Source organism: Neofelis nebulosa, chromosome 7 (genome assembly GCF_028018385.1).
Source record: "Neofelis nebulosa isolate mNeoNeb1 chromosome 7, mNeoNeb1.pri, whole genome shotgun sequence".
NCBI classification, from domain to species: domain Eukaryota; kingdom Metazoa; phylum Chordata; class Mammalia; order Carnivora; family Felidae; genus Neofelis; species Neofelis nebulosa.
The window spans coordinates 52,424,445-52,451,439 of record NC_080788.1 but is presented as its reverse complement, the minus strand read 5'-3'; the positions used below and the strand labels follow the sequence as shown (position 1 = coordinate 52,451,439).

At 38.2% G+C, this 26,995-nt stretch overlaps 1 protein-coding gene across 2 annotated transcripts; it reads right to left on the bottom strand.

Annotated features, from left to right (window-relative positions):
* Nucleotides 1–3,509: 3,509 nt before the first annotated feature.
* Nucleotides 3,510–25,571, bottom strand: ARPP19 (cAMP regulated phosphoprotein 19). 2 transcript variants are annotated; one of them, XM_058737698.1, is made up of 4 exons: nucleotides 25,516–25,571; nucleotides 25,235–25,289; nucleotides 12,450–12,572; nucleotides 3,510–7,683 (listed from the first exon to the last, which is right to left on the bottom strand). In XM_058737698.1, the coding sequence occupies exons 2-4, from the start codon at nucleotides 25,277–25,279 to the stop codon at nucleotides 7,513–7,515; spliced, it is 339 nt and encodes a 112-aa protein (XP_058593681.1). In that variant the 5' UTR covers nucleotides 25,280–25,289; nucleotides 25,516–25,571; the 3' UTR covers nucleotides 3,510–7,512. The 2 variants fall into 2 exon arrangements, with proteins under 2 accessions (XP_058593681.1, XP_058593682.1); XM_058737699.1 differs by lacking the exons at nucleotides 25,235–25,289; nucleotides 25,516–25,571 and adding an exon at nucleotides 12,671–12,695.
* Nucleotides 25,572–26,995: the final 1,424 nt, after the last annotated feature.

The following is a 26,995-nucleotide window of genomic DNA, read 5'->3' as shown; positions in this document are numbered from 1 at the left end:
ATTTAAGCAATGATCCCAGTGAAACCACTTTTAAATTTCGAGGTCCTTTCTGATCGGTATTAATGTACATATATGTGTTTTACAAAGTTATAAAGACCCTTTTGGGTCTCAAACTTCCATCCTCTTCTCTCATCCCCTCCAGGAAGTGACCTCACAACCATGTCTTATGAATGGGAGTAAGGTCACTTGGGGAGCACTCTCCTCTAGTGTCCCTTTCCCCACCTGAACTTTAGTCATTCATTCTGACTCTTTGAAAGACATGCTAAGGCTGATCTCTTCACCCATGCTCTCCATCCTACTTCTTGCCTTTTTGCCTCTTCTACATCTTTGGTCTTTCTTCCTTACTTTTTGTTTTGCCTGTAATCAAACTCAAACTCTTACATTTAAAAACAAATCCAAAAACGGTACCTTCTTTCATGTGCCTCAGAAATCTCTCAAAAGAACCACACCCTTACCACTAATTCCTCTTTAGTTGTTTATCATTGCTTTTCTATTCCTCAGCTGCATGCCCACCCATACATTTTCTACTGAAACTACTGCTTAAGTGACCAGGTATACAAATTTTCATTAAATCTACAGGCCTTTGAGTCCCACCCTTCTTACTGCTCTGCCATCCTCCCCACTTTAGACTATCTTCCTTTTATTGAAACTTTTTCCTCTTTGCTTCTGACGTTTGTAGAACGTAACTCTCATGGGAATGTGAATTAGTGCAATTAGCTGACAATGTTGTAACAAAACATAAAGGAGTCACAAGATATGAAACAAGTATAATGAATAGTTCTTTAAAGTTTACATATAAACCTTAACATATGAGAAAATAAACTTGGCAGGAATAATACTAAGTGTGACCATTTTAAATGTCCCCAGCTGGCAAACACTGGAGCCACAGACCTAACTTACAGGTATTCAAGACAGAAGTCTTAGAATCAGTAGTAATTGTCTGCCAATTACAAAATATCAAAAACAGGGGCGCCTGGGTGGCTCAGTCGGTTAGGTGTCCGACTTTGTCTCAGGTCATGATCTCGCGGTTGGTGAGTTCGAGCCCCACATCGGGCTCTGTGCTGACAGCTCAGAGCCTGGAGCCTGTTTCAGATTCTGTGTCTCCCTCTCTCTTTGACCCTCCCCCATTCATGCTTTGTCTCTGTCTCAAAAACAAATAAACGTTAGAAAAAAAAATTTTTTTTTAATCAAAAACAAAAAAACCAATTATTTTTAGTCTTTTAGCAAGTACATTCACAGTAATTGGGGGCTTTTCATAATACTGATATTAAAGTGGTTGAGAATAACCAAAAACAGTAAAGGTTTGTGTTCCGTAACTTAACAGCAGAAAGCTGCCCACTGGTGTGTCTTTGATCTTTACCCTTAAATTAAAATATGGCTGCTCTATAGTGATCACTTCCGCAGTAACCCTTGCCCTTGAACCCAGGTTTGAACTGCACAGGTCCACTTAGATGTATGTGAACTTTCTTCCAATAAATACAGTATTGCAAATGTATTTTCCTTATGATTTTCTTGACATTTTCTTTTCCCTCAAAGTATGTAATACATATAATATACAAAATGTTAATCAACTGTTATCAGTAATGTTTCCAGTCAAAAGTAGGCTTACTTAGTAATTACATTTTGGAGGAGTCAAAAGTTTTATTTGCGTATTTTCCACTGTGCAGAGGGCCACGGACTTAACCCCTGCACTGTTCAAGGGTCAGCTTCACATCAGTAGACAAAGTCATTAAAAACATTAGCTTGAATTCTCAGGTATACCAATTTGAGTGATGTGAGGTTTAGGAGAAAAAAGCTCTTTGACACTTCCTCATTCAGAGAAATATTGAGTATAAAGACTTACCTCAATGAAGGAAAGGCCAGACACAGCTGAGACAGCATTCTCTCTCTGCATCCATGTCCTTAATCTGGTTTTCCACTTACATGTCCAACCGAATACTTCATTTTTTTTTTTTAATTTTTTTTTTTTCCCAACGGTTTTTATTTATTTTTGGGACAGAGAGAGACAGACAGAACATGAACGGGGGAGGGGCAGAGAGAGGGAGACACAGAATCAGAAACAGGCTCCAGGCTCCGAGCCATCAGCCCAAAGCCTGACGCGGGGCTCAAACTCACGGACCGCGAGATCGTGACCTGGCTGAAGTCGGACGCTTAACCGACTGCGCCACCCAGGCGCCCCCGAATACTTCATTTTTTATGAAGCATTTGAGTATATATAAACTCCTTGGGATACAATAACGAATTAAATCTCCCTCTAAGAAAGTTAAAAGTTGAGCGGAGATCAGAATGAAATAGAGCCAGCCAAGCTATGAATCCAGGGAAATGTCTACTGGAAAAGAAATATGTCAAGCATAGGGCAGAAATAAGCTTCGAACATTAAGTGGTTATTAAGAGTGGAAGCCAGGAAAGGTGTAGAAGCACAACATGGACAAGAGAGCAGGAGCAGAAAGTGATGTGTTAGGAACCACAGCAAGTGTTCAGCTAAGAAATATTAATCAGGGGTATGGTGCCAGCAATGGAGAGAAATCAGCAAATTCAGTATGTATTGGTGACTATTGGTCACGGCCTCTGAGCAATCACATACGACTCCAAGTTCATTTGAATACCTGAGTAGACAAATGCATGGTGTTATCATTTACTGATGGCTGGGAAGAAAAAACAATGTGGAGACAAATCACAAGTTCTTCCTTGACATGCTATGTTCTCCAACCAAACTTCCTTATTCAGCCCACATTTCCCCAAGTCCTTGCCTATTTGAAAACATCCCCTCTACCTAAAATGATCTTCTAGCTCCCTTGCCCCCCCTCCCAACCCATGCCGACAGTAACCCATCTCTCAAAATTCTCTCCTCTACCACTCATCCCATTTATCCCCGACATTGAATAACTCATTCCTCTGGACTTCCTGGAACTTTATTTCTACCTCTCTTAAGGGATGTAACACCTTCTACCTTGCCTTAAATATTATGGAAGTTCTCAGAATGTAAGCTCCTTGTCTAATCCATCTTCTGTTTCTGACAGTATTGTAAGAGTGTTTTATTTTTTTATTAAAAAAAAATTTTTTTTAACGTTTATTTATTTTTGAGACAGAGAGAGACACAGCATGAATGGGGGAGGGGCAGAGAGAGAGGGAGACACAGAATCGGAAGCAGGCTCCAGGCTCTGAGCCATCAGCCCAGAGCCCGATGCGGGGCTCGAACTCACGGACCGCGAGATCGTGACCCGAGCTGAAGTCGGACGCTTAACCGACTGAGCCACCCAGGCGCCCCAAGAGTGTTTTATTTTATACATGAGATGAAGACTTGCAATGTGCAAACATTTAACATTATCTTAATCACAAAGCCTTTACAAACATCAGATTGTTAGAATCTCATTATCACACGTGATTTAAAACAAAACTTAAAGACTCTAACAAAATTCTTTCTGCATTTAGTAGCTGAAATCTAAAGGTATCGACTTCAGAAAATATTCTGAAAAACAGTAACATTTAAATAAGACAAAAACTGCAAATTGTATCAATAGAAATTAAGCAGATCAATTTATTTTTTTGTGTATTTCACAAGTATAATTTTGGAAGGGCTATTTGACAAATTTCAGCATTAACTGCCAACTCTATAGACATGTTCAACAAAAAAGGCATTTACTCTTGGCCCTTTTAACACAGGCAAAGTGTCATACTGCATCACAAATGAGATGCAATAACAGATCTGAGGCCTTATTAATTAGGTGTTTTCTTTCAAATGCAATTTGGTTGGTAAGTAACATAATACAAATATACATTAATGATTTCATGACCACCAGCGAATGCAGAATAAAACCCACAGGTCTACCTACTTTAAAGGCCCAGACTAGTAAAACAGTATTAAAATCAGGGTTTTTAAATCCTTAGATTAACAATCCTGCAATGAGATTTCTTTGATCCCAATTTTACAAGGAGTGGTGGGGAGTCAGGGGGAGAAAGGATATGAGGGAAGACTGGCAGTGCATACGCTGAGTTGTAGAGTTGGGACAGTCACTCAAATTAGTCATCCAGATTAGGATAGCGTTTTAGAAAATTAAAAATGTGTCCTTAATTGTGGCATTTTGGTAAGGATATTCAAGGTTTGACACTTCATCAGCACTAAACATTTAACAAACACCATCTGGAGGCTTAAGAAGTAAGCAAGGATGTGGGGTGAAGTACAATGAAGTGAAAAAGGAAAATGAAAAGTACAAGAAATGTGTTTGAATGCCGGGGAGGGAAAAGGCCACCAAGAGAAACTTGTTTTAGTTGCCACTCGGGTGTGCTCTTCCTATAGGCTCCCAGCCCCTGGATCACCAAACATCAAGTTTACAGCACAATTTAAGTAGAGATTACATTTCAGCTTTGATAAAACCTAATTTTGATTGAGAAAGAATACATGTCCGATTTAGTAAAAAGTATCAACACTCAGAGGTATGGTTTTGTACCATCAAGTAAAAAGAGCAACTAATTCCAACTTTTGAAGTAATAACAAGTAAAGAGAAGCCTCACCAGGCCTGTCTTGATGAATAGTTACGACTTATTTTTAGGTCAGCAGCACAGGAGTATAGAATAACTTGTAAATAGACTGTAAACATGCTACTGCCAGCTCATCAAAACAATCCAACAATCCTTACTAACCCAACATGCCAAGAACTACAATTGTGTTAGTCAGATATAGCCTTCAAAAATGAAATGTTCCTCAAACAGTACTATCAAAGTAAGAGCTACTAGACAGGAAACAGGTACTTTATTTCAGATTTAGCCAATTTTCATCAAGTAGTTGTTATCATGAACTTCAGTTCACTTCAACAGTCATTTGCATTAAACAGGACAATTAGCCATTTTTCAAACCACAACTCTGAAATTAGAGAAATGGAGAATTAAGCTCATCTAGTCAACATCTTCATTCAAGCAATGGTGAAACAGTTTGCAAATATATCTTAAATAAACTGAGATTTGAGGCAGAACAAAAAATAGAAAAATTAAAAGCCTCTATATTCCAAGCACCAATAATGAAGGCTAAGCTATTATACCTACAAAGTCTTATTGACAGGTCTTTCCCTAATGGAAAATCCTGACACTTTAAGCACTGTGACTTTACAGAAGGCAGGTTGGTTTAATGAGGAAACTTACTTTTAATAAAAAGACAATCAACAGTATTTTATTTTGGGCACTTACTCAGTATTTCACAGATCCTCAACAAGTTTTGAGGTAGGTTAAATATTAGCATTATACTTTACAAAATAAAACTTAGGCAAAGGTTGTATCATTTGTTGTAAACTACAGCGTCCTAGAGTCCTATCATGGTCAAGAATAACATGGTTTCCGTGATCTTTCAGATTAATCTTCTCTGATGTAAATTTAGTGGTGACAGCTTGCAAATAGTCACACACAAAAAAAAGGAATACTATTACAGAAATTCTACTTTGGAGTATTTCATAATTCTTAAATGGATCCTACAATGATTATATATAGTGGAATAACCTACTTGCTCCCATAACAAATATATTTACATATGACTGACCCTTAAAATTACAAACTAGAACATTACTGATTTCATTGCTTTTCTGCCTTTTGGGGGTAGGTGGAGAAGGAAGATAATCAGCAAGCCTTACACAGCGCTAGGCAGCCTTTAAGTGCAGGTGCTGTGCTCAAAGCACCATTTACAATGATTTGGGGTCATAGGAAAGCAAGTATACAGATGGAGCCAAGATCTAGAAAAGATGCCTAGATCCCAAAAGAGGGATGCCGATGCAGGTCAAAGACAAAGAAAAAAAATGCTATCATCTCAGGCTACTGATCTTCATTGTCATGCTATAGCATTACAACACCAATGGGAAGAGCTCCTAAAAGAGCAGTAACTATATCCCAATAAAGTCTGTTAATTAAATTCTTACTATATAGATAAACCACAAGTAAAATTAAATTGGTATTTTATTAAAATGACATCTACAGAAGTAAAATATCTAAATATTTTAATACGAGTATGTTCCACCTATCACGTAAATGATTCTAAGTGTCTTAAGTCTAATTCACTTATTAGCTCATTAGAATTACTTAAAATTATTTACCAGAATTCAGCTCATCCTGACATGAGTTCCTGGGCCACGCTGCTCAAGTAAATGTTTCAGTATAAAGTTCCTTTTATTTAAACAAGTGTCAAATATTAGTAATACAGGATTAAGAATGGTTAATTAACAACTAAGAAATTATAAGAAAAACATCATCCTGTTATAAAATATAGCATTCAGTAAATTTCAAGAGTGAGGATAGACACCTAAGCTTCTAAAGACTGAACAGCACGGGTGAACAAGATTTGAGTTAAAGCAGCAAGAAAAAAAGGAGGGAGGGGCCACAGGAGGCAGAGTATCGAAGCCTTTTATTCTAGTGTTCCCCAAATTGACTGTGGAAGTAAAAAGTTTCTACATTAAAAAAGTTTATATAAATTACATGAATTGCAATTTTCATAAAAGTCAAAATGAAATGTTCTGCATAGGACAAGATATGCCTAAGCAACATATCATATCTGCACAAGGCCACTGAATGTCATGGATATTAATAACAAATGAAAAAGCTTAAGTCTATGACAGACTAAGCAAAGATTTCAGTTTAGTATTCTATAAGCCCAAGACTGTAAACTACTCTTTCTATACAAAAGCTCTAATGACGTACAGAGTTTTGTGTAGGAACTCTTGTGCTTCTGGTTGGCACATCATCTGCTTTTTAATATGTGAAATTAATACAGACATTTGTGAGAGGTTGTGCAAAACTATTGTATTTACAAAAATGGCACAAAAGTGAATTCAACAGTCAATGCACATGCACACTTCATTCACATCTTCAACAAAAGATACTCTAACACTATAGAACAGAATAAGAATACTAGCTTCAACGGCAGCTGTTAAGCACTAGAGTCACATAAGTTACACCAGAATGGGCAAATATTGCCCAAGTAAAATTCTATTGTTAAAGCTGAAACAGGTTTAAGGCCATTCAAGTTCAAGCACAGAGATACAAATCTTTCAGAGCCCCATCTATTTTTGTTTGAAGAATGTAACCTTTCTTCCAACTTGTGGTCTTAAACTTCTGTTTTACAAAATCCAAAAGGAAAATACAGAAGAAATCAATACAATAGAGGTTATATTAAATAAGAGTAACATACAAAGCTATAATTAAGATGAGTTAAGGAAAGCCAAAACATTACAATTGTAAAACTTGCTTGTTACTTGTTGAAACAGTCCTACACTAGGAGTTAGGTAATATATACAATTATTTTCAAGTAGATTACTTTATGTTGCTCTAACATGTTCTCTTTATCAGTGCACTGTTAAACTAATCAAAAACTCTACACATGTATATTCCCTTACAATAGCAGCACACACTACCGCTACCTGCAAAGCTGTCATTCTGAAATGACTTAGTGAATGAAAGGAAATAAAAAGCAGAGAAAGTAACATATTAAGGAGAAAAAATGGGAATTGAAAGATTCATGCAGTTCAGCTCTTTTAATCAGCCAGCCAGCTTGCTAGCAACAAGGGATGGTTTCCGTTGAGGAAGGTCCTGTGGAGTGGGAATGTGGTCACCAGTGACCTCTGTCTTATCCGGAGCTGCAGTAGGAAGCTGCTTGTTCTTCATTTTTGCTTTAGCCATGTTGTAATCCCCAGAATCAAAATATTTTTGCTACAAGGGAAAAAAAAAAATTCAGATTGGAGTTTAAAACTTTCATATGCAATCACACTGAATTTAAGATGTAGATGTAACCCTCAACTGTCAATATAAAATAAGCTAATCTAAAAAAGTTTAAACAAAAACATTAACATGAAATAGCACAACTTTCAATTACTAACAGAAAAACCAGAAATTCTTGCTTAAATTATTTGGAAAATAAAAACACTTAATTCACCATCTTGCATTTAGGATGTGCCATACACTTTCAATTATTAAAAAATTATTTATAGCTCCTGTCACCTAGGATGAACATTCCTGAAAGGATTTAAAATTATTTATTTGAGGGAGGCTAGGGTGGCTCAGTCAGTTAAGCATCCAACTCGGTCTCAGCTCAGGTCTTAATCTCAGGGTTGTGAGTTCAAGTCCTAAGTTCCAGTGCTCCACACGGGGCACTGGAACCTACTTAAAAAAAATTATATATATATAAAAATAAAATCATTTATGTGAATGAAAGCAATTCAGTAAGATCAAAATTAAGGGTAAAATATAAATACTAGGGTGACAAGAAAACTCATTAGAAATTATCACTTAAAATGTACATCCTTATTCTACACTTCCATATTTCACTTAAGACACTGAAGAAATACAACTTTTTAAGGTAGAGGAATGAGTAAGGTAGCAATGATACCCTATTATCACTAAAATAGAAATTGCAAGGAGAGCTAAATATCAACCTTAATATAGCTAATCTACAGGAGTTATCTGTTCCAGAGTAAAAACGTACAAATCTGCCTGGTTTCCAACTCCTACCTTTCATGTTTAACCTACCTTTACGGACTGCTTACTATACCTGAGGCACTGTGTGAATCCTTGAGATACAAAGATGGACAATAGTCGAGTATTCCAACCATTATACTGTTTTAAGTACATAAGGTGCTACAGGTGCTCAAAAGAGAGTAACTTAACCTTTTAGAGTAGGCAAGAGGGAATAGTCCAGCAATGAGATGAGCACCTCACTGACAAAAGGAGAAAGGGGGAAAAATTCTCTTTGAGACTTCAGGGATATCTCGTATGGTAAATGAAGTAGCTGGGAATTCACAGCTTGGTCTAAGACTGTTGAGTGGCCTGGGAAAAGGTCTCAGTGGCTGCCTCCCTGAAGTGACTATTATTCTTTGATAAGACAGCTCAGGCCTAAAGCCAAAGGGTCTAAAGCTAGAAACTGCTTTTCATGTTGTCACTATACACGTAACACACTGAGCAGTTAACAAGGAAACTTGGACCAGACCCTACTAAAGCTTGCTGCAGCTTTATTTCTACATGTTTTAAAATGAGTATGGTGCTCCTGGGTGGCTTAGTCGGTTAACCATCCGACTTTGGCTCAGGTCATGATCTCACGGTTTGGTTCATGGGTTCGAGCCCTGCATTGGACTTTGTGCTGACAGCTCAGAGCCTGGAGCATGCATCAGATTCTGTCTCTCTCCTTCTCTCTCTGCCCCTCCCCTGCTTGCACTCTCAAAAATGAATAAAGGTAATAAATAAAAATAAAAATAAAAAGAGTATGGTGGGGGCACCTAAGTGGCTCAGTTGGTTGAGAGTCTGACTTCAGCTCAGGCCAAGATCTCACGGTTCATGGGCTCGAGCCCCACCCATGTTGGCCTTTGTGCTAACAGTGCAGAGCCTGCTTCAGATTCTCTGTCTCCCTCTCTCTGCCCCTGTCCACTCGAGTGCGCTCTCTCTCAAAAATAAACATAAAAAAAATGAATAGGATGAAAAAAAAATCTCAGAACTTCTGAGTATCATATTAGAAAGCTTTTGCATATTAGAGAGCTACTTCTGAAATTCAGTAGCTTCTAGAGGAGAACAAAGCAGACTGCCAAATTCTTTCTCAATAAAAAACACAAAAGGAAAAATTTAATATACAGTACAAATTTTAGGCAGACTGTCCCCATTGTAATAAAGTCAGTTTCTAATGATCCTATTAACCCTGACATCTAAAAAATTCAAAACTCTTTTAAAATAGTAAGAAATGATATAGTTGAATATAAGACTTCATTTCCCAAGATAAAAGTGCTTATTCATTGACATTTTGGTATAATGCAAAATCATTCAAGAGTTCCCTTCTCAAATTCTATTTCTTGATTCAAGCAGCATTTTCTCTTTCACAACCACTTACAACACCAATTCCAAAATACAAGATTGATAAATTCTGACTTGAAGATACTTAAAAATTCATAAATAGTTGAAGCTTGAGGAAAATTACAAAGATAACAGCCCAAATGTTGGAAGAATGGTTGAGCATAAATTATGCTGGAGATTAACAAAGGAAAAGTTTCCTGAACACTTAAGAGTCAATCAATTCCAAATAATAATTTCATAGTCAAAGATGATTATATAATTTATTTCATAAATGAAACCATACCTGATGGGACCATTTCAAAATTAGACTTGATACAAATACATTCTACATAGCTATGCTCTCAATGAATATGTTTCTCATTCTGCTTTTTCTATTTATCCCCTACATTATGGTATTTAGAATAATGCTCGTAAATAACTACAAAATATTCTATTTTGTTGACTTATTACAATTTAACTATTCCTCTGCTGCTGAACAGCGGTGCTGCTTCTAGTTATAAAGCTACAAATAGTATCTTCAAACTCGATTTTTTCCTTATATTGAATTATATCCTTAGATTAATTCACAAGAGATTATTCATTCAAAGAATATGAACACTTCTATAAATCTTGATCCATATCCCTTTCCACAACAAGTATTAAATGCTACACATGGCAAAGAGAATATTAACTATATTCAACTTCAACCTTAGCAGTGGTTATTATATTTTTCTAATTTATTTGTATGTGTACTATGGTATGATCTAATTTACATTTCACTGATTTCCACCACGGATAAACATTTTTCTAACAGTTCTTCTGATAAAGTATTTTACATAGGGGCACCTTAATGTTTTTCTTGAATATCTGAAAAATCTTTTTTATGTACTACAGGTATTAACTATCATTTTTGTAACAATTTCCCCAATGAATTACTTCTCATGAAACAGAGATTTTACATTTTTATATATTTGGAATGATTCCAACCTGCCATCCTATTATTTCAAAGCTGTGAATGTTATTCTTTCATAAGACAAAGAAAATTCTGTATTTTGCCACTTTTAAAACTAAGTATTTATTTAATATATAATTCTGTAAAAATTTTTATTAGGTGAGCTTTATTTTTTCTTTTATAGGTAATCTCTATGCCCAACACAGGGCTTGAACTCACAGAGTTCAACTCACAGAGATGAAGAGTCACACATGCTACCAACTGAGCCAGCTAGGGTGCCCTGTTAAAATACTCTCTTGGTAAAAAGACAAACAGTGTATGATTTGACTTACATGTGGAATCTAAAAACATTAAACTCACAGAAACAGCAAAATGGTGGTTGCAGGGGTGGAGGAGTGGGGGAAATGGGGAGATACTGGTCAGAGGGCACAAACTTTCAATTAGAAGATGAATAAGAAGTTCTAGGGATCTAATGTACAGTAAGTTAACAGTACTGAATTGTACACTTGAAAGTGCCTGGAAAGTAGAGCTTTAATGTTCTCACCATAACAAAAAAATGGTAATTATGTGAGGTAAGGGATGTGTTAACTAACCTTACTGGTCAACATTTTACAATATGTAGGTGTATCAAATCATCACATTGTACACAGTAAACTTACACAATGTTGTATGTCAATAGTATCTCAATAAAGCTGGGAAAAAAACAGCCTTTTGCAATTTGGAGAAAATAATCCATATATAACTATTGCCAATACCTACACATATAAACATACATATACATACAAACATGTTTTTACTAAGCAAGCAGCAGATACCAGTATGTTCAAGGTATTTATTTTAGTAAACTCATGATTTGGCACCTGATTCTATTAATAATTCTTTTCTTTCCCTGTTCCCTGTAAGGTAAATAATTTAAATGTACTTAAACCAAAGATGGAGTCCTTTAATTTTTTACAAAGGAGTTAGAAAGAAAACCTAAGGAATAAGCATGTAGCAGTATCTCAATTCAGATCTCATTATTGAGCAATAATGGTTTATGCCTCACAAAGAATTAGTAAGATTTTGAAAAAATATTTTCAGTAATCTCAACTACTAAAATTACCATGTATAAGTTGTATTAGAGTAACTCTGTAAAATGTATTATGTAAAGGAGATAATAAGCTCTGCCTTTACAAGTGATCATTTCATCCAAATAAAAATTATTTTTAGCCTTGGCATGGAAATCATCTTTAAAACAAGTAAAAGTTAAAAAATATTGGCAAAAGCATAAATGCCAGCTTCTGGATAGTCGCTCCTTTTGGAAAGAAGGGTGGGTGGGGTGGGATAAAGGAAAGAAGGGGGCAGGGGATATATACATACATGTGGTAGGTTTCAACTATATCTACATTTTCTTTCTTACAAAGATAAAACTGAAGTAAATATGGCAAAATATATTAAATCTGGGTGGTGGGTACATGAGTTCTGCTGTATTATTATCTGCACTTTCCACATGCTTGAAATAGTTTATATTTAAAAGTGATGAGATGTACATTCTTATACAGATTTATAGAGTAAATGATATAAAATATTGGAAAAAAATGATGTATATCTATGTATATATTTGTATCTGATAAAGTACAGAGTTACATACACACAGACACCCATTTCATAATCGCAACCAGCACAATGAGTTCAGGGTTTAAGCATTTGAAGATTATATGTAAGAACTTACCCCCTTCTGCAATCGTTTCCTTAAGAAATCCGAACCTCCAGGCTTTTGTCCCAAATGAGGATACCTTGCTTTTAATTTTGCTTCTTCGGCTTTCTCTGGACTAGTCACTTTATCTTCCATTTCCTGAAATAATTTAAAATAAATTACTTCTCTATTACAATTCACTTATTTAAAATAATTCACCTTTCAATATCTGGACCCTGACTTCAGTTGTCAAATACCAAATAATGCAGCATCTGACTAAGAAATCAAGCGCAGAAGCTTTTAAAACATCTCTGTCTTGTTTTTCAAATGATCCATGTGATAGCTCTATTATAGCTGTGATGCATGTGTACACCCCACACACTGGATAAAAATATCAAGATAACTCAGCTCTGAAGTCTTGCTTGCCATTACTTTCCAGTTATGTATAATACATTTATAGTTAGTCACCTTCCATGGAACTCATCAGCTCTGTGCCTATATTTAGAGAACCATTTTAATGTTAAAATACAAGAGCTTTTTGAACTCCTATTAACTCAAATTCATGTATGACTGGGAAGCTCTGAGATTCTTTAATAGGAATTAACAACAGCTTATTTACCAGAAGATATTCCCTAACTCAATACAGAAGACCATGCATTTTTTATTTGTTTTTTAAAAGATTCTATTTTTTAAGTAATCTCTACACCTAATGTGGGGCTGAACTGGAACCCCAAGATCAAGAGTCTCATGCTCCACCAAGTGAGCCAGCCAGGTGCCCTGACCTTGGTATTTTTAAAGGGAAACATCATCTTTGTCAACCTTCATATCAATGTCCATTATTCCCTAATCTCCCCCTGTATTTAATGACATGCCAAAGGTCCCATTCTTTATCAAAAATGTGTTTTCTGACCAAATGATATAAATATTTTAAGCCTATTCATTTTTTTTTTTCTTCTTTAAAGTAATCTCTACAACCAATACGAGGCTTGAACTCATGACCCTGAGATGAAGAATTGCATGCTTGGAGTGACTGTGTGGCTCACTGAAGTGTTCAACTTCAGCTCAGGTCATATCTCCTGCTAGTGGGTTTGAACACAGAGTCAGGCTCTGTGCTCACAAGCTCAGAGTCTGGAGCCTGTTTCTGATTCAATATCTTCCTTTCTCTCTCTCTGTCCCTCTTCTGCTCGTGCTCTCTCAAAAATAATTAAATGTTTAAAAAAAAAAAAAAAAGAGAGAGAGAGTTGCATGCTCTTCAGACTGAGCCAGCCAGGAACCCCTGAGCCTATTCACTTTTTTTTTTTTTGAAAAGCATACAGAATTTATTTAATACAAATTTTATGTGATACAGAAGAGTTCATAAGGATGAAGACCAAACAATTTAAACCTGATTTTTATGCTAGGTTTGAACAAAAGTACAGAGAAAATAAAAAAATACGATAGGACAAAAAGGAGTATGAGCTGAGAGTGGTAAATAGAGGAAAACAGCAAGGCCTATTTGCTCATTTTTCCCAGTGTCCCTCCATCTTTGGAGATAAGTAACCCACTGAACCAGCCTCAGTCCTGGGAATAGGTCAGTCCTTCCAAACAGTTATTTCTCATTTCAGGAGGTGGTGGTAAAGATGGGAATAGATACTCATCTACAATAGATCTGTATATGGTATGAACAATCAGGCATTTAAAAAGGGACATTTCTCTTGCACTGACTTTTGTCAGTTTTCCCATGATCCCATCTGCAGACTCTGGAGAAGTGGGGTGTCTTAGCCACCTCTTCATGGTCAACAGAAACTATCTGTCAAGTTGAAAAGGCACTGACTCTTTCCATTCTCTCTCCTTTTCTCAACTCTTCATTCCCCCTTCCAAGGGCATGTGGTCTTCCCACCTGGGGCACGAGGTGGTGGCAGGGGGAGGAGGTGGAGCAAGGGGCTCCACAAGGTGGAGCAAGAGGCCTCCACTCAAGCTTATTCACTTTTAACACCAGACTTGATACAGTCTACTTTCTTTCAAAGAGCCATATTTTATAGGGAAGCAACGTTTATGACTGTCTGGTAAATACTGAAGAAGAAAGAATGAATCAAGAAAAAGTTGCCCTAACAGGCGATGCTGGGCAATGGCAAGGTACACACACTTTCCAGCTAATGGACGCTTTTCTGCATACCAGCTAGACAAAATCACACACCTTTGCATATCTCGATTCTTGCAGGTTATTTGCAAATGTCAAAAAGCAGAAATGTTATATCCATAAATGTCAAGCCTAGTATTCTTGTACAGCAAACAAATTACTTATGCCCAAAATGACTTAATATGATTTTTACATTTATTTTTCAAAATTATATTCATACATGCTTTATAACTAGCTCTGCTTACCTTATACATTGTATTTCCTTCATCTTGACCAGCAACCTCATTTGTTACTACGTCTTCTCATTTTTAGTCTTAGAGGATTTTGATATTAAAACTGCTGCTGCTGTCAAATATACTTTTTCTATGGGGCTTCCTTTATATGTATGCTCCTTTCTGCTTCAAGTGTTCTACCTTCCTCCTTTTTTTATGCTACAGTTTCATGCATCTATTTAGATTTTCAGTCTAAGACATCACCTCACTTGATGTACACAAAATTCAACTATGCTGTCAGAGAGAGAGAGACTCTAAACAGTATGAGTGGTGATTCTGCCAGTCATCCCATTCAAGAAGAGTATGCCCCAGAGAGCTCAAGTGTGAGGTGTGTGATGCCAACCTGCCGTTTCCATGATGATCTCACTCCTGGGCCTCTTTCAGAGTTTAAGCATAGTGATGTTCTATGTATCATCTTAGTATTTAAAAACTCAGTCCCTACATACAAGTCTGCTACCTCAGCTATAAACTGAAGAATTAGCCCAGACATCTGTTCAACCACTGGATTAAAGTGACTACTTGTCCTACTGAGAATTGATGGGGCAGTTTCCACTATTAGGGTATCATGGATTATGACTTCATTGGAGTTTTTCAAGAGCAAATTTAGTTATATGCTATTCCTGCCTTACTAACTTTAGAATATAACCACTGTGTAAGGTATGACTGTATTGAACTCATCACAAAAGGTAGAGAAATATTGTAAATTTAAGGTTACCAGTTTAGTGCAGGAAGATGGGTGGGGTCACTGCAGTTTGTCCAACTGTATTCACATCGGTGCTACTCGGACGGAACTGGGAGAAGGAACCTACTCTTGGGTCCCTCTGTACAGTTGTGTTTTTTAAATTGGTTAACACTGAATTTGGATGTTAGTTGAAAAGGACTGTAACTTGATTTACAGCCTTTGAGTCCTTGCACATTCAAAAAAAATTTTTTTTTAGTGTTTATCTGAAGCTGGCTCCAGGCTCCAAGCCGTCAGCAGAGAGTCCAATGCTGGGCTCAAACCCAAGCACCATGAGATCATGACCTGAGCTGAAGTCGGATGCTTAACCGACTGAGCCACCCAGGCACCCTCTTGCACATTCAAATTAAAGAGTGTCAAGAGAGTCCTACATTTCCACTAAAACCATCCAGCTTTCTTGGGCATGCCTGGAAAATAAAGGCTCTCCACTTCCTTTGTTTGATTTGAATTATCAGTTCTTTATATTTAAGAAAAATTCCTTAACATTTCTGGTATAGAAGTAGCAACTTTCCCTAATTTCCAGTGTTTCTGCAGGTTTCCCTTATTTTATATAAGAGAGGGGAAAAGGTTACACATAATATACAATTGTATCTGGTATTCCCTTATTTTCTTAATAAAAAATATATATTCACATATATGTTTATACATGATATATATTACTCGCGTTCAATTAAATCGAATTAGGTTACTATAAAATACATCTGGGCAAATAGCATTTACAGAAGTATTGTTTAGGTTTAGAATGGATCTATATAATGTGTCCTAGAAAAAACAAAGTGAATCATTGAACTTTCTTGCCAAATACATAGCACAAAGTTAAGTGTCTGCAAGCTGCAACTTTGTAGCTGGATTCAGAATTTCAGCTGCATTTAATACCAAAAGGGGGAATAATATGACCAAAGCTGTATTTTTAAAACACAGTATATACCATCAACACATCTATAATATTTTTCATGGATCATACAGAAATGTTCTTAACCTTTTGCAAATGTACAGTTATAGGACCTTACTGATAAGCAAGTTGAAATGCTTGGACTTTATGTAGAGTCAATTATAAATAACACATCAGGTGGCAGACTGTCCGCTGGCATTCAGCCAACACTTACTCTTCTTTAAAACACTCCCCTGAATTAGTTAGAAGCCTGAAACTACCTTTCCCAGACTGAAATATTAGGTTCTGCTAATGGCACCTACACCAGATTAAAAAACATGGGAGAAAGAATCCACTCTGTTCCTGGTGATGCGACCAACAATGTGAACACCAGCAATAGCCCATGAGTTCCTGCAGGAGGGCATCAGGCAGATCATCAGGGGCTAGTGCAGCTGCTCCACGAGAGTATGTGCAGGGGATGGTCTGCTCAGAATAGTGCTCACTTATGCAGAGTCAACAGCTTTCTACAATCCACACCTGTAGAAACATTATCTTCCCCCTTTATTCCTCCATCCCTTCTAATAAATTTGTAACCTAATTCCCTAAATCACAACCCTTTCTGTTTGAAATACCCAAAGTGGTTTCTACTGTCCAGGACAGAAGCCGGTCGATAAAATCAGGTAAAATAAGCAATTTATCCCTACAGTCATGTTAAAAAATGCAAAAGGCCACAATGACTGGTGTGACTGCATGTTTCTGGACATCCTTCAAAGTAACTCTTAAAACATTTATTTCAGCTAGAATCAAAATAAATCTTGAAAAAGGTTTGAGATATAGAAAGAAATAGCTAAGAGGGGCACCTAGGTGGCTCAGTCAGTTAAGCGTCCAACTTCGGCTCAGGTCATGATTTCATGGATCATGGCTCAGAGCCTGGAGCCTGCTTTGGATTCTGTGTCTCCCTCTCTCTGCCTCTTGTCCGCTCATACTGTCTCTCTCTTAAAAGTAAATAAACATTTAAAAAAATTTTTTTAAAAAGGAAAGAAATAGCAAAGAAACTGAAATACATTAATGTACACTGACAAGCCACTTTAATAACTCCCCCCCCCCAGCTTTGCTGTGATATAATCAACACATTCGCTTTTCAAATTTTAATATCTTAATATGCGAGGTTAAAAACAAAACAAAAGGAAAACAAACAAAAGGGGAGGCTGGCTGGCTCAGCTGGCAGATCATGCAACTCTTGATCTTAGGGTTTTGAGTTCAAGCCCCTCATCAGGGGGAGCATTTACTTTAAAAACAAATAAAAAACAAAAATACTACATAACACAGTTTAAGTGTTCTATGGTCCACATTGTTTACCAATTTTACATTTTGTTTAATTAAGAATGTATGATAAAATTTCAAGGGGAAACAATTACATAACAGAAATGAAGTATGTAATTTCCATACTAACAGTAGAGGTAAAATGGAAGAAGAAAAATCAATCACGAGGGGAAAAAAACCCAAAAGCCTGGGAGGTCAAGAGATAAGAAAAAGAAAAGAAAAAAAAAAAAAAAAAAAAAAAAAAAGATAGGGGGCCAAAAAGCATTATTAGGGATGCAGAGAATCTAAATATTCATGCCTCTGATAAAAAGCCTCAAAAGCTATAAAGAAAAAATTGACTGAATTACAGTAACTGACAAGTCTATCAGTACAGATTTCAATACACCTTCCTCCATTATTGATAAGTGAAAAAGACAAAGTAGTCAAGATATCATATTTTATTTCTGCACCCAATAGTTAGGAAATGTATATTCTTCTCAAGCACAATGGAAAAACTGACTAAATAGGCTATAAAATAAGCCTTAACCATTTTCATCCAAATGACCATCTATGACTACAATTCACAAGATCAAAAGTCAACAATAAAAAAATTTATATATCCCTATTCAGAAATTAAAATACGTACGTAACTAAAATAGCTTAAATCATTAAAACTCTAATGTGCACAGGGGCAGACGCCTGGGTGGCTCAATCGTTTAAGCATCAGACTTCGGCTCAGATCATCATCTTGCAGTCTGTGAGTTCAAGCCCCACATGGGGCTCTGTGCTGACAGCTCAGAGCCTGGAGCCTGCTTCAGACTTCGTCTCTCTGTGTCTCTGCCCCCCTCCCCCTCACCGCTTGTGCACGCTCTCTCTCAAAAATAAACAAACATTTAAAAAACAAACAAAACTGCAATGTATATAACCTTAAAAAATATATTACTAAAATAATTCATGGTTAATAAATAATGGGAATTAAAAAAGAAACACATGGAACTCACTGATAAAAATTCTATACTTACCAAACTTGTAAGATTCAACAAATGTCCCTTAAGGGCATGTATTAAACAAGAAAAGTAAAAGTCAATGAGCTATACATCTAACTTCAGTAGTTAAACAAAGAACAGAACCCAAAGAGAATGAGAGAAAATAAAAAGCAGAGGTTAATGAAATAAAAACCAAAGGGATCAACAAAATATGGAAATGACAAGCTTAACCAAGAAGTATTTTTAAAAATTCAAATCTGGGGGCACCTGCGTAGCTCAGTCAGTTAAGTGTCTGGCTCTCGATTTCAGCTCAGGTCACGATCTCACAGGTTCATGGGTTCAAGCCTCCATCGGGCTCTGCGTTGACTGTGCAGAACCTGCTTGGGATTCTCTCTCCCCCTCTGTCTCCCAGAATAAACTTAAGAAAAATTCAAATCTGTTTTCAAACTTTTATTCTCCAAGAAGCTTCTGTGTCATAGAGCAATTTTACTACTTTGTAAGGATTCATCCGCTAAGTAGTTTCTATGCTGATAATACCTTGGGTGGGGAGGAGAGTAGTAGAAAAAGGATCATTACAATTCTAGAACATTTAACCATAGGCTACAAACTGGGGAAGCAGAAACCCAAAGATATATGCTTATAATATACAAAAAATACTTAAAAACAGTATTTTAAATGAAGGTTATCTTCTTGACAAGTACATTTATCTTCAGTGTATACTCTATACCTAGCACATAGCTTAACATTTATTGTTTAGGCACTTGCATTTTTGTGAAATAGTCTACTGAAATATATTAGATGTCCCTTTTGTGAGTAGGTGGGGTATAAGGCATAAAAACATAAAAAGAACATTCAAACAATTAAGGATTATTATGTCATGGACTGATAAGTCTGAATGATTAATACCACTTTTCCACCTTCAGCAGAGAAGTTACATAGCAACATCAGCAATAAAAATCTGGTAACTCTAAGCAAATTTTCCTCTATCTGCTCAGCAATATGTTCACTGACGCAATGATTGATAAATAAGTAGAAAAGATTAATGAAAGCCCAACAAATCCTTTGGGATATTGCCAGGGAGGTATCGGAACTGTTATCAACCTCTAGGGAAAAATACTGTGGTCCAATTAAGTCCCTGCTGCTTGCCTAGTGCCTGGCATTTAACAGGTGTTCAATAAAAGCCTACTGAATGAACAAACACAACATACTCCAATTGTTTCAATAAAGCTAAGAAACTTTCCAAACACCTGACAGCTTCACTATCAGCTTATCTTTGAAATATATCATGTTATAGTAGCAGACACAGAGGCAAGCCTAAAACGCTGTATATATAGCACATTTGATAAGGTAGCAGCAAGAAACATTTTAAAACTTTTCTGAGGTTTACTTCTAGATTGCTGAGTATCAATGGTTGCACACAAACTAAACAAACAAGTTATGGTTTAAAAACTAAAATTAAAAACACTCTTGAGGGGCACCTGTGTTGCTCAGGCGACTGACCAACTCTTGACTTCTGCCCAGGTGTCACATGATCTCATGATTCATGTTCATGGGCTGGAGCTCTGCACTGGTTTCTGCACTGACAGTACGGAGACTGCTTGGTATTCTCCCTCTCTCTGTACCCCTCCACTGCTCTCAGTCTCTCAAAATAAATAAAATAACATTAAAAAAAAACAACACTCTTAAGCCTTTTAGTTACCAAAGGTGGTGTTAAAATTGAAAATGTCAATACTAACTGCAATTTTTTAAAAACTGGGAAAATGGGAAAGCAGTTTGTACCCACTCTTTAGTGATGATGTATGGACGTAATAGTTCTCTTCCTTTTCCACTACTCACAAAAGCACCAAGCATTACCTTTTAAACCGACAAAAATGTTTCAGTTGAGAGCCCCACTTCAGTTAGCTTCTTCCAAGACATCTTACTAACTTAATTTGATCAATACTGTAATAAAATCTCTAGAAAACCTGCTCTTCCGATCTTCTTTTTAAAAAACTTGTAAGTGGGGGCGCCTGGGCAGCACAGTCGGTTAAGTGTCCAACTTTTGATCTCAGCCCAGGTCATGATCTCACAGTTTGTGGGTTTGAGCCCCATGTCAGGCTCTGCAATGATGGTGCAGAGCCTGATTGGAATTGTCTCTCCTTTTCTCTGCCCCTCCCTGCTTGTGCGCTCTCTCTCTCTCTCTCTCTCTTAAAATAAATAAACTGGAAAAAAAAAAAAAAACCACTGGGGGGCACCTGGGTGGCTCAGTCGGTTGGGCGTCTGACTTCAGCTCAGGTCAAGATCTCACGGTTTGTGGGTTTAAGCCCCATTTCAGGCTCTGTGCAGCTCTGAGCCTAGAGACTGTTTCAGATTCTGGGTCTCCTTCTCCCCTGCCCCTCCCACACTCATGTCCGGTCTCTATCTCTCAAAAATATTAAAAAAAATTTTTTTAAACTTAAAAGCAGTAATACACACACACACACACACACACACACACACACACACACACACACACACACACGTTTCTTTATTCTCACTCAGATTTCTTAATTGGGTCTAAACAAAGGTTTTTATATTACTATAGTCTATTCTTCCCTCTTTCAAACTGCAGTACAAGCTTTGTCATTTGTATTAGATAGTACTTTGGCAATGGTTTCAAATGAAAAATTCTGAGAAAAATTCATTCAACCAGTATTTTCTGAACAATGAAATGAATGGAATGAATCAGGTAAGATAGGAGCAATGGGAGAAAAGATAAAGAAGGGCCCATGACTTTAAGACGTTCACAATGAAAATAGAATTATGTGTTTTAAGTCATCACTATGCCTCTTCTCACCCCAGGACAAGAGTGTACACCTGTCTGACTGAGCTTAGTGGAATTCACAGGTGATAGATCCATGAGGTCTCTGCTAAAATTTTTTTAATGTTTTGTTTTCACTTCAGTGATAATCCAGAAGGAAAAAGTTTAAGTATATACCAGCACATATGAATTGCCATCTCATATCTAAGTGCTACATGATTTCCATTTCAGCTTTCATTTATGAAGGAGACTGAGCAGTACTCCCAATTGTCCAGAAGAGTGAGAAAAGAACAGAGCTGAATTTAAAATGTAAATGATATATTTTTGATCCTAGAATTAAATGATCACACAGATTACTCTTAAAAAGGACAAGTGAGGGGTGCCTGGGTGGCTTGGTCAGTTAAGTGCCCAATTTTGGCTCAGGTCATGATCTCACTGGTGAGTGAGTTTGAGCCCCATGTGGGAGTCAGCACAGAGCCTGGAACCTGCTTTGGATTTGGATTCTGCGTTTCTTCACTCTGCCCCTCCCCCACTCACATTCCCTCTCTTGTCTTTCAAAAATAAACATTAAAAAAAAAAGGACAACTGAGTCATCACATGACCTAGGGAAGCGTTAACTTGCCAAACTCAAAATGCCCTGCCTGTAACAACTGCTACCACATTCTCAATACGTTAGAAATTTACTTTCAGCAAAATACTATGCCACAATGGATAATTCACACTAATTTTGTTTGTATTTGATTTGTTTAATCTAAAATAAAATTTTTTTTTTAATTTTTTTTCAACGTTTTTTTTTTTTTTATTTATTTTTGGGACAGAGAGAGACAGAGCATGAACGGGGGAGGGGCAGAGAGAGAGGGAGACACAGAATCGGAAACAGGCTCCAGGCCCCGAGCCATCAGCCCAGAGCCTGACGCGGGGCTCGAACTCACGGACCGCGAGATCGTGACCTGGCTGAAGTCGGACGCTTAACCGACTGCGCCACCCAGGCGCCCCTAATCTAAAATAAATTTTAAGTAATCTCTGTCCAATGAGGGCTCGAACTCACGACCCCAAGATCAAGAGTCGCATGCTCCACCAACGAAGCCAACCGGTGCCTAATTTTTTTAATATTTTTGTTCATTTTTTGAGAGACAGTGTGAGCAAGCAGGGGAGGGGCAGAGAGAGAAGGCCAGAGACAGAATCCCAAAAAGGCGCTGCACTGCCAGCGAGGAGCACCACACAGGGCTTGAACCCAGAACAGTGAGATCATGGCCTGAGCCAAAACCAAGTCAGACGCTTAACTAAATGAGCATCCAGGCACCTCAATGTGTGTTTATTTGAGAGAGAGAGAGAGAGAGAGAGAGAGAGAGAGAGAGAGAGAGAGAGAAAGAGCTCGAGGCACACATGCAGGTGAGGGGTAGACAGAGAGGAGGAGACAGAGAAGACAGAGAATCCAAAGTAGGCTCTATACTTATCAGCACAAAGCTAGACATGGGGCTTGAGCTCAGGAACTGTGAGATCATGACCTGAGCTGAAGTGAGATGCTCAACTGACTGAGCCATGAAGGAGCCCCATCCGTGTTTTAATTTTAAAGCAGTGTTAAAGAGGTATGTTTATACTTATTTTCATGTTTATACATATTTAATATCCCAATAAAAAAAAGTGGCCCATACAGTTTTCCTTCTCTTAACAAGGGCCCTGCACTTCTCAGAGAAATAGTGACTTAGCCCTTACTCCATGCAGTCTCATCTCTTTATGTTAATTTTTCAGAGGCAACAGGCCAACGTACCGTGAAATTATAAAGGTGTTTTAGCTGAATGCTTTGGCTTTAATTGAAAGGTCAACTGGGTACACAGAGAATAATCCAATTTTTTAAGTCATCTAACTATTCTTCCAAAATAGAAGAAACAGGTGATTTGGCCCATAGGAACACAGAAGTGACTCTGCACATTCTCCTCATGTTTAGGGATGGTATCCATGCTACGGGACACTTAACATCTACAGCCAATCCCTAATTCAAGAAGGGACATTATATTACCAACCCACTTTGGTATTAATGACAACAGACCTAAAACAAAAGGACTTGAGTTAAAATTTTAATGTAGACCTTTATGAAAACATTCAAGACATGTTTAATATTGTTAAACCTGATATGAGGTTGTTTCAAATAAAAGCATTTACCCGGTAGAAATCAACACTTTATACTTTGGCAACACACTAAAAAATCTCATAAAAGGAAACTACATAGCACACCACGGTACATCAGAAGTCAAAACCGAAGTTGATGTCAGTGTTTAGGACAAGACAACACACACATGGGTTTGTTGTTTGGGGGGGTTCTTAAATCCCAAGCAATTATGAACACAATAAACGTTTTTCAATAAATAAATGATATTTCATGTTATAGTTAGGATTGTAATCTTTAAACTATATTTCTGTCCTAGAAGTCCATGTTTTTGTAAAGTGTGCAAAATACCAAACATAATCTTCATTGGAATATCCCTGAATAATATGGTAACTTGGCCTACTATCTACGCAGTTTTCTTTTTTTTTTTTTTTAATATTTACAAGTAACATAACAGAATCATTCAACTGAAGAAAAGTTACCATGCTTAAGAACATATGGAGTGGGTTTAGAACACTAATACACTAATCAAATTTCTAACCTGTTTAGGAGCATGAGGAGAACATGAAGCAGAAGGAGCCCTTACAAAGTCTAATTACTAGACCAAATCCTATTTATAATAATGCCGTCTGACTTTTCAAGAAAAGGTGCTGGCAACTCTCCATAAACAATTTAAGAAACAATATATGGGCCTTTGTAGGCCAGCCACAAGTACCAAGGAGGGCAAGGCAGCAGAAATAATAATGGTGGAAGGGGCAAGAACTAGCACAGACGAAACAAAGTCTTAACATTCGTAATTTGAATCATATTGATTTGTGGATTATTTTCCTACATCTGAAGGATGTTAGAAGTAAGTGTACAAAATATTCCTGTTGCTACAAAAATCCAGGTCAACTAAATTGGTAAAAAATTTTCAATTCCAAGCTTTTGGTTTTCAGTCAAGTACCATATGCGGATCCCAGTAGCTCACATTTCTGAGCACACACTGCGCTAAATATTGTAAGTTACCCACGTCATTTAAGCCTCACAACAACTTTACAAAGCAAGTGTTATCAGCATTATTTTACAAATGAGAAGATTGAAAACTTAAAGAGTTTAGCGACTGGCCAAGGTTACGCGGCAAACAAGGACGGGATCGGAAACGCCAACCCTGGTCTAACTCGCCACCCGAACACGAGATACCGCCTTTGGAGTTAAAAGCATGCCGACAATACCAGTAGTTGGGAAGAGTTCGTTCTTCACGGAAAAATAAGACTTCCTACGTTAAGTGAGGCTCATGGAAAAACTTAGGTTCCACCACAAAAACGGGAGTCCTGGGCTCATATGTACAGTCGAGCGTAAGGAAAAAGGCGACACACCGAGGCGCTGAGAAAAGGCAAATCTCGGCCAAGACTCGGACAATGCTCAAACTCCCACCACGCGGGCGCTAATCACCAGAGTTACGGCGGGCGACAGGTCTGGGAGAGCTCGGCCCTCACGGCGGAGGCGTCCAGGCAGCTCCAGCTCTCTCCACCAGGAACCCGCGGGCCGACTCGGGGCGCGCCCCTCCGCACGCGGCGGGAGCAGGCCACCCGGCAGGCCCGGCCCGCAGAAGGCTCGCCTCTGGGCCTTCCGAGCCCCCGGGACCGCTCGCCGTGCACACTCACCTTCTGCTCCTCCGCGGAGGCTGCCTCGGGGACTTCCGCGGACATAGTGCTCCCTCTGCAAACGAGACGCCGGGAGAAGACGCGATTACCGGGGGGCCGAGGCCGCCCGGCCGCCGCACCGCCTCAGGCCCGCCCGCCCCCGCTCTCCGAGCGCCCGTTCGGGCAGCCTCCGCCCGGGAAAATGGCCGCCGCCTTATGACGACACGAAGCCTCGCGGCGCTCGGCGGCCACTGCAGCCCGCCGCGCCCCAGCCGCCCGTCCCGCACCGCGCCCCTACCTACCTTACCCCGCTTGTCCGACTCTGCGACGCCGAAGCACTTCCTTTCTTCCTTCAAAGGTCGCGGCTCGCACCTCACCTCACATCCGTCTGGCAGATGCTTCCTGGGAATTGTAGTTTATAAGTGGAGCCGCCTCTCCCCGCCCTTTTCTGCGTATTCCGGGAGATTTACTATTTCTACTTTCCCGGACTCGCCTTCCCCTGTTCTCTTCCTAGCTCCCCGCAGTGTAGCCACGCATGCTTTTTTGGGGGGCGCTTCAAAGCTCTGTGCTCCTTCCCTCCACAAGCCTCTTCCCGTTTCCCTTTTCCTACTTAACCATGTTCATCTTTCACATCCCAAATTCTATGTCATTGCCTCAGGCTTTTCTTGAGCCCCTACCCTAGGTCAGATCCACTTCTTAAATGTCTTCACATGTCTGTATCTTCAGCAACACACGCTGTACCATTAGACATATGAATATTAATGACACCTTTCCTGCTCAAATAAGCCACATCAGGACAGGGACCTCGTCCATATTTGCTTATGTTTCACTCCCAGAGCCCAGCATTTCCTAGATGTTAAATAAATATCTGACGAAAGAATTCAAATTCCATTCATTTGTCTACACCCGGAGGTCCACTCCCACAACTTGACTGAAACCCCTGACACCAAACTATTCCAATGACTTTAACTACCAAATCTGTTGGCTTTACATTTAATCCTCATAATAATTAACATCTGGATAGCTACCGGCAATACTGTACAGGGTGGTTCCAATGAAGAGTTTATCAGAAACTTGGAAAAAGCTGCCTTCTAAGAGTTAAACTAGTAAAAAGCAGCGGGTAATGAATGCAATCCTGCGGGAATTTGGAAACCATCAAAAGAACCAGTTTCCTAGGAAGAATTTCAGACAGGAAGAATTGCATGGGGATTGCAACTGGAAAATCCAAGTGTGATACTGCACTCCTTTTGGAGAAAAGAAGGAAGAAGTTTGTCAGGCAAGCAAGTACCTGAAATACGAGAATTCAAGATGCCAACTCTTTGACAAAGATATCCCTTGAGAGTGCTTTAAGTGGGCAGCTGAGAAACTTCTTAAGATCAACTATTTTTTCTCATTCCATACTCACAAAACAACCTACTGAAAATTTGCCTTCCCTTCATGTCAAACAATAGGGAGAAAGGAGAATTAACTAGTTAGGCTAACTGAAGTGTCTAACAGTTGTATTTTTATTAATAAATTGGCATTCTGGTATATATCCTACATGAATATATTTGCGAGCTTGAGTTAAAATCTGAGACACCCATATATAAAAAAAAATTAGTATATGTGATCTTGGATAAAGAGATTCTGTTCCTGAAAGATAGTGACATGCACGTGAGGGCAAGATTGAATTTCTGGGAGGGAGACTTTGGTCAATGGGGAATTTACAAAGGTCAGTGCCCCATTGTGGGGATGTGAGAAGCCATGCTTCCCCAGGTAACACTCCCCTGCATCATTAACCTT

Bases quoted from the DNA above. Each gene is read 5' to 3' on its own strand.
- ARPP19 (XM_058737698.1), bottom strand. From the start codon at position 25,279: ATGTCCGCGGAAGTCCCCGAGGCAGCCTCCGCGGAGGAGCAGAAG. The intron at 12,573-25,234 runs GTGAGTGTGCAC...AAATTATTTCAG, and splicing joins CCTCCGCGGAGGAGCAGAAG to GAAATGGAAGATAAAGTGAC. The intron at 7,684-12,449 runs GTAAGTTCTTAC...TTTCCCTTGTAG, and splicing joins GGAAACGATTGCAGAAGGGG to CAAAAATATTTTGATTCTGG.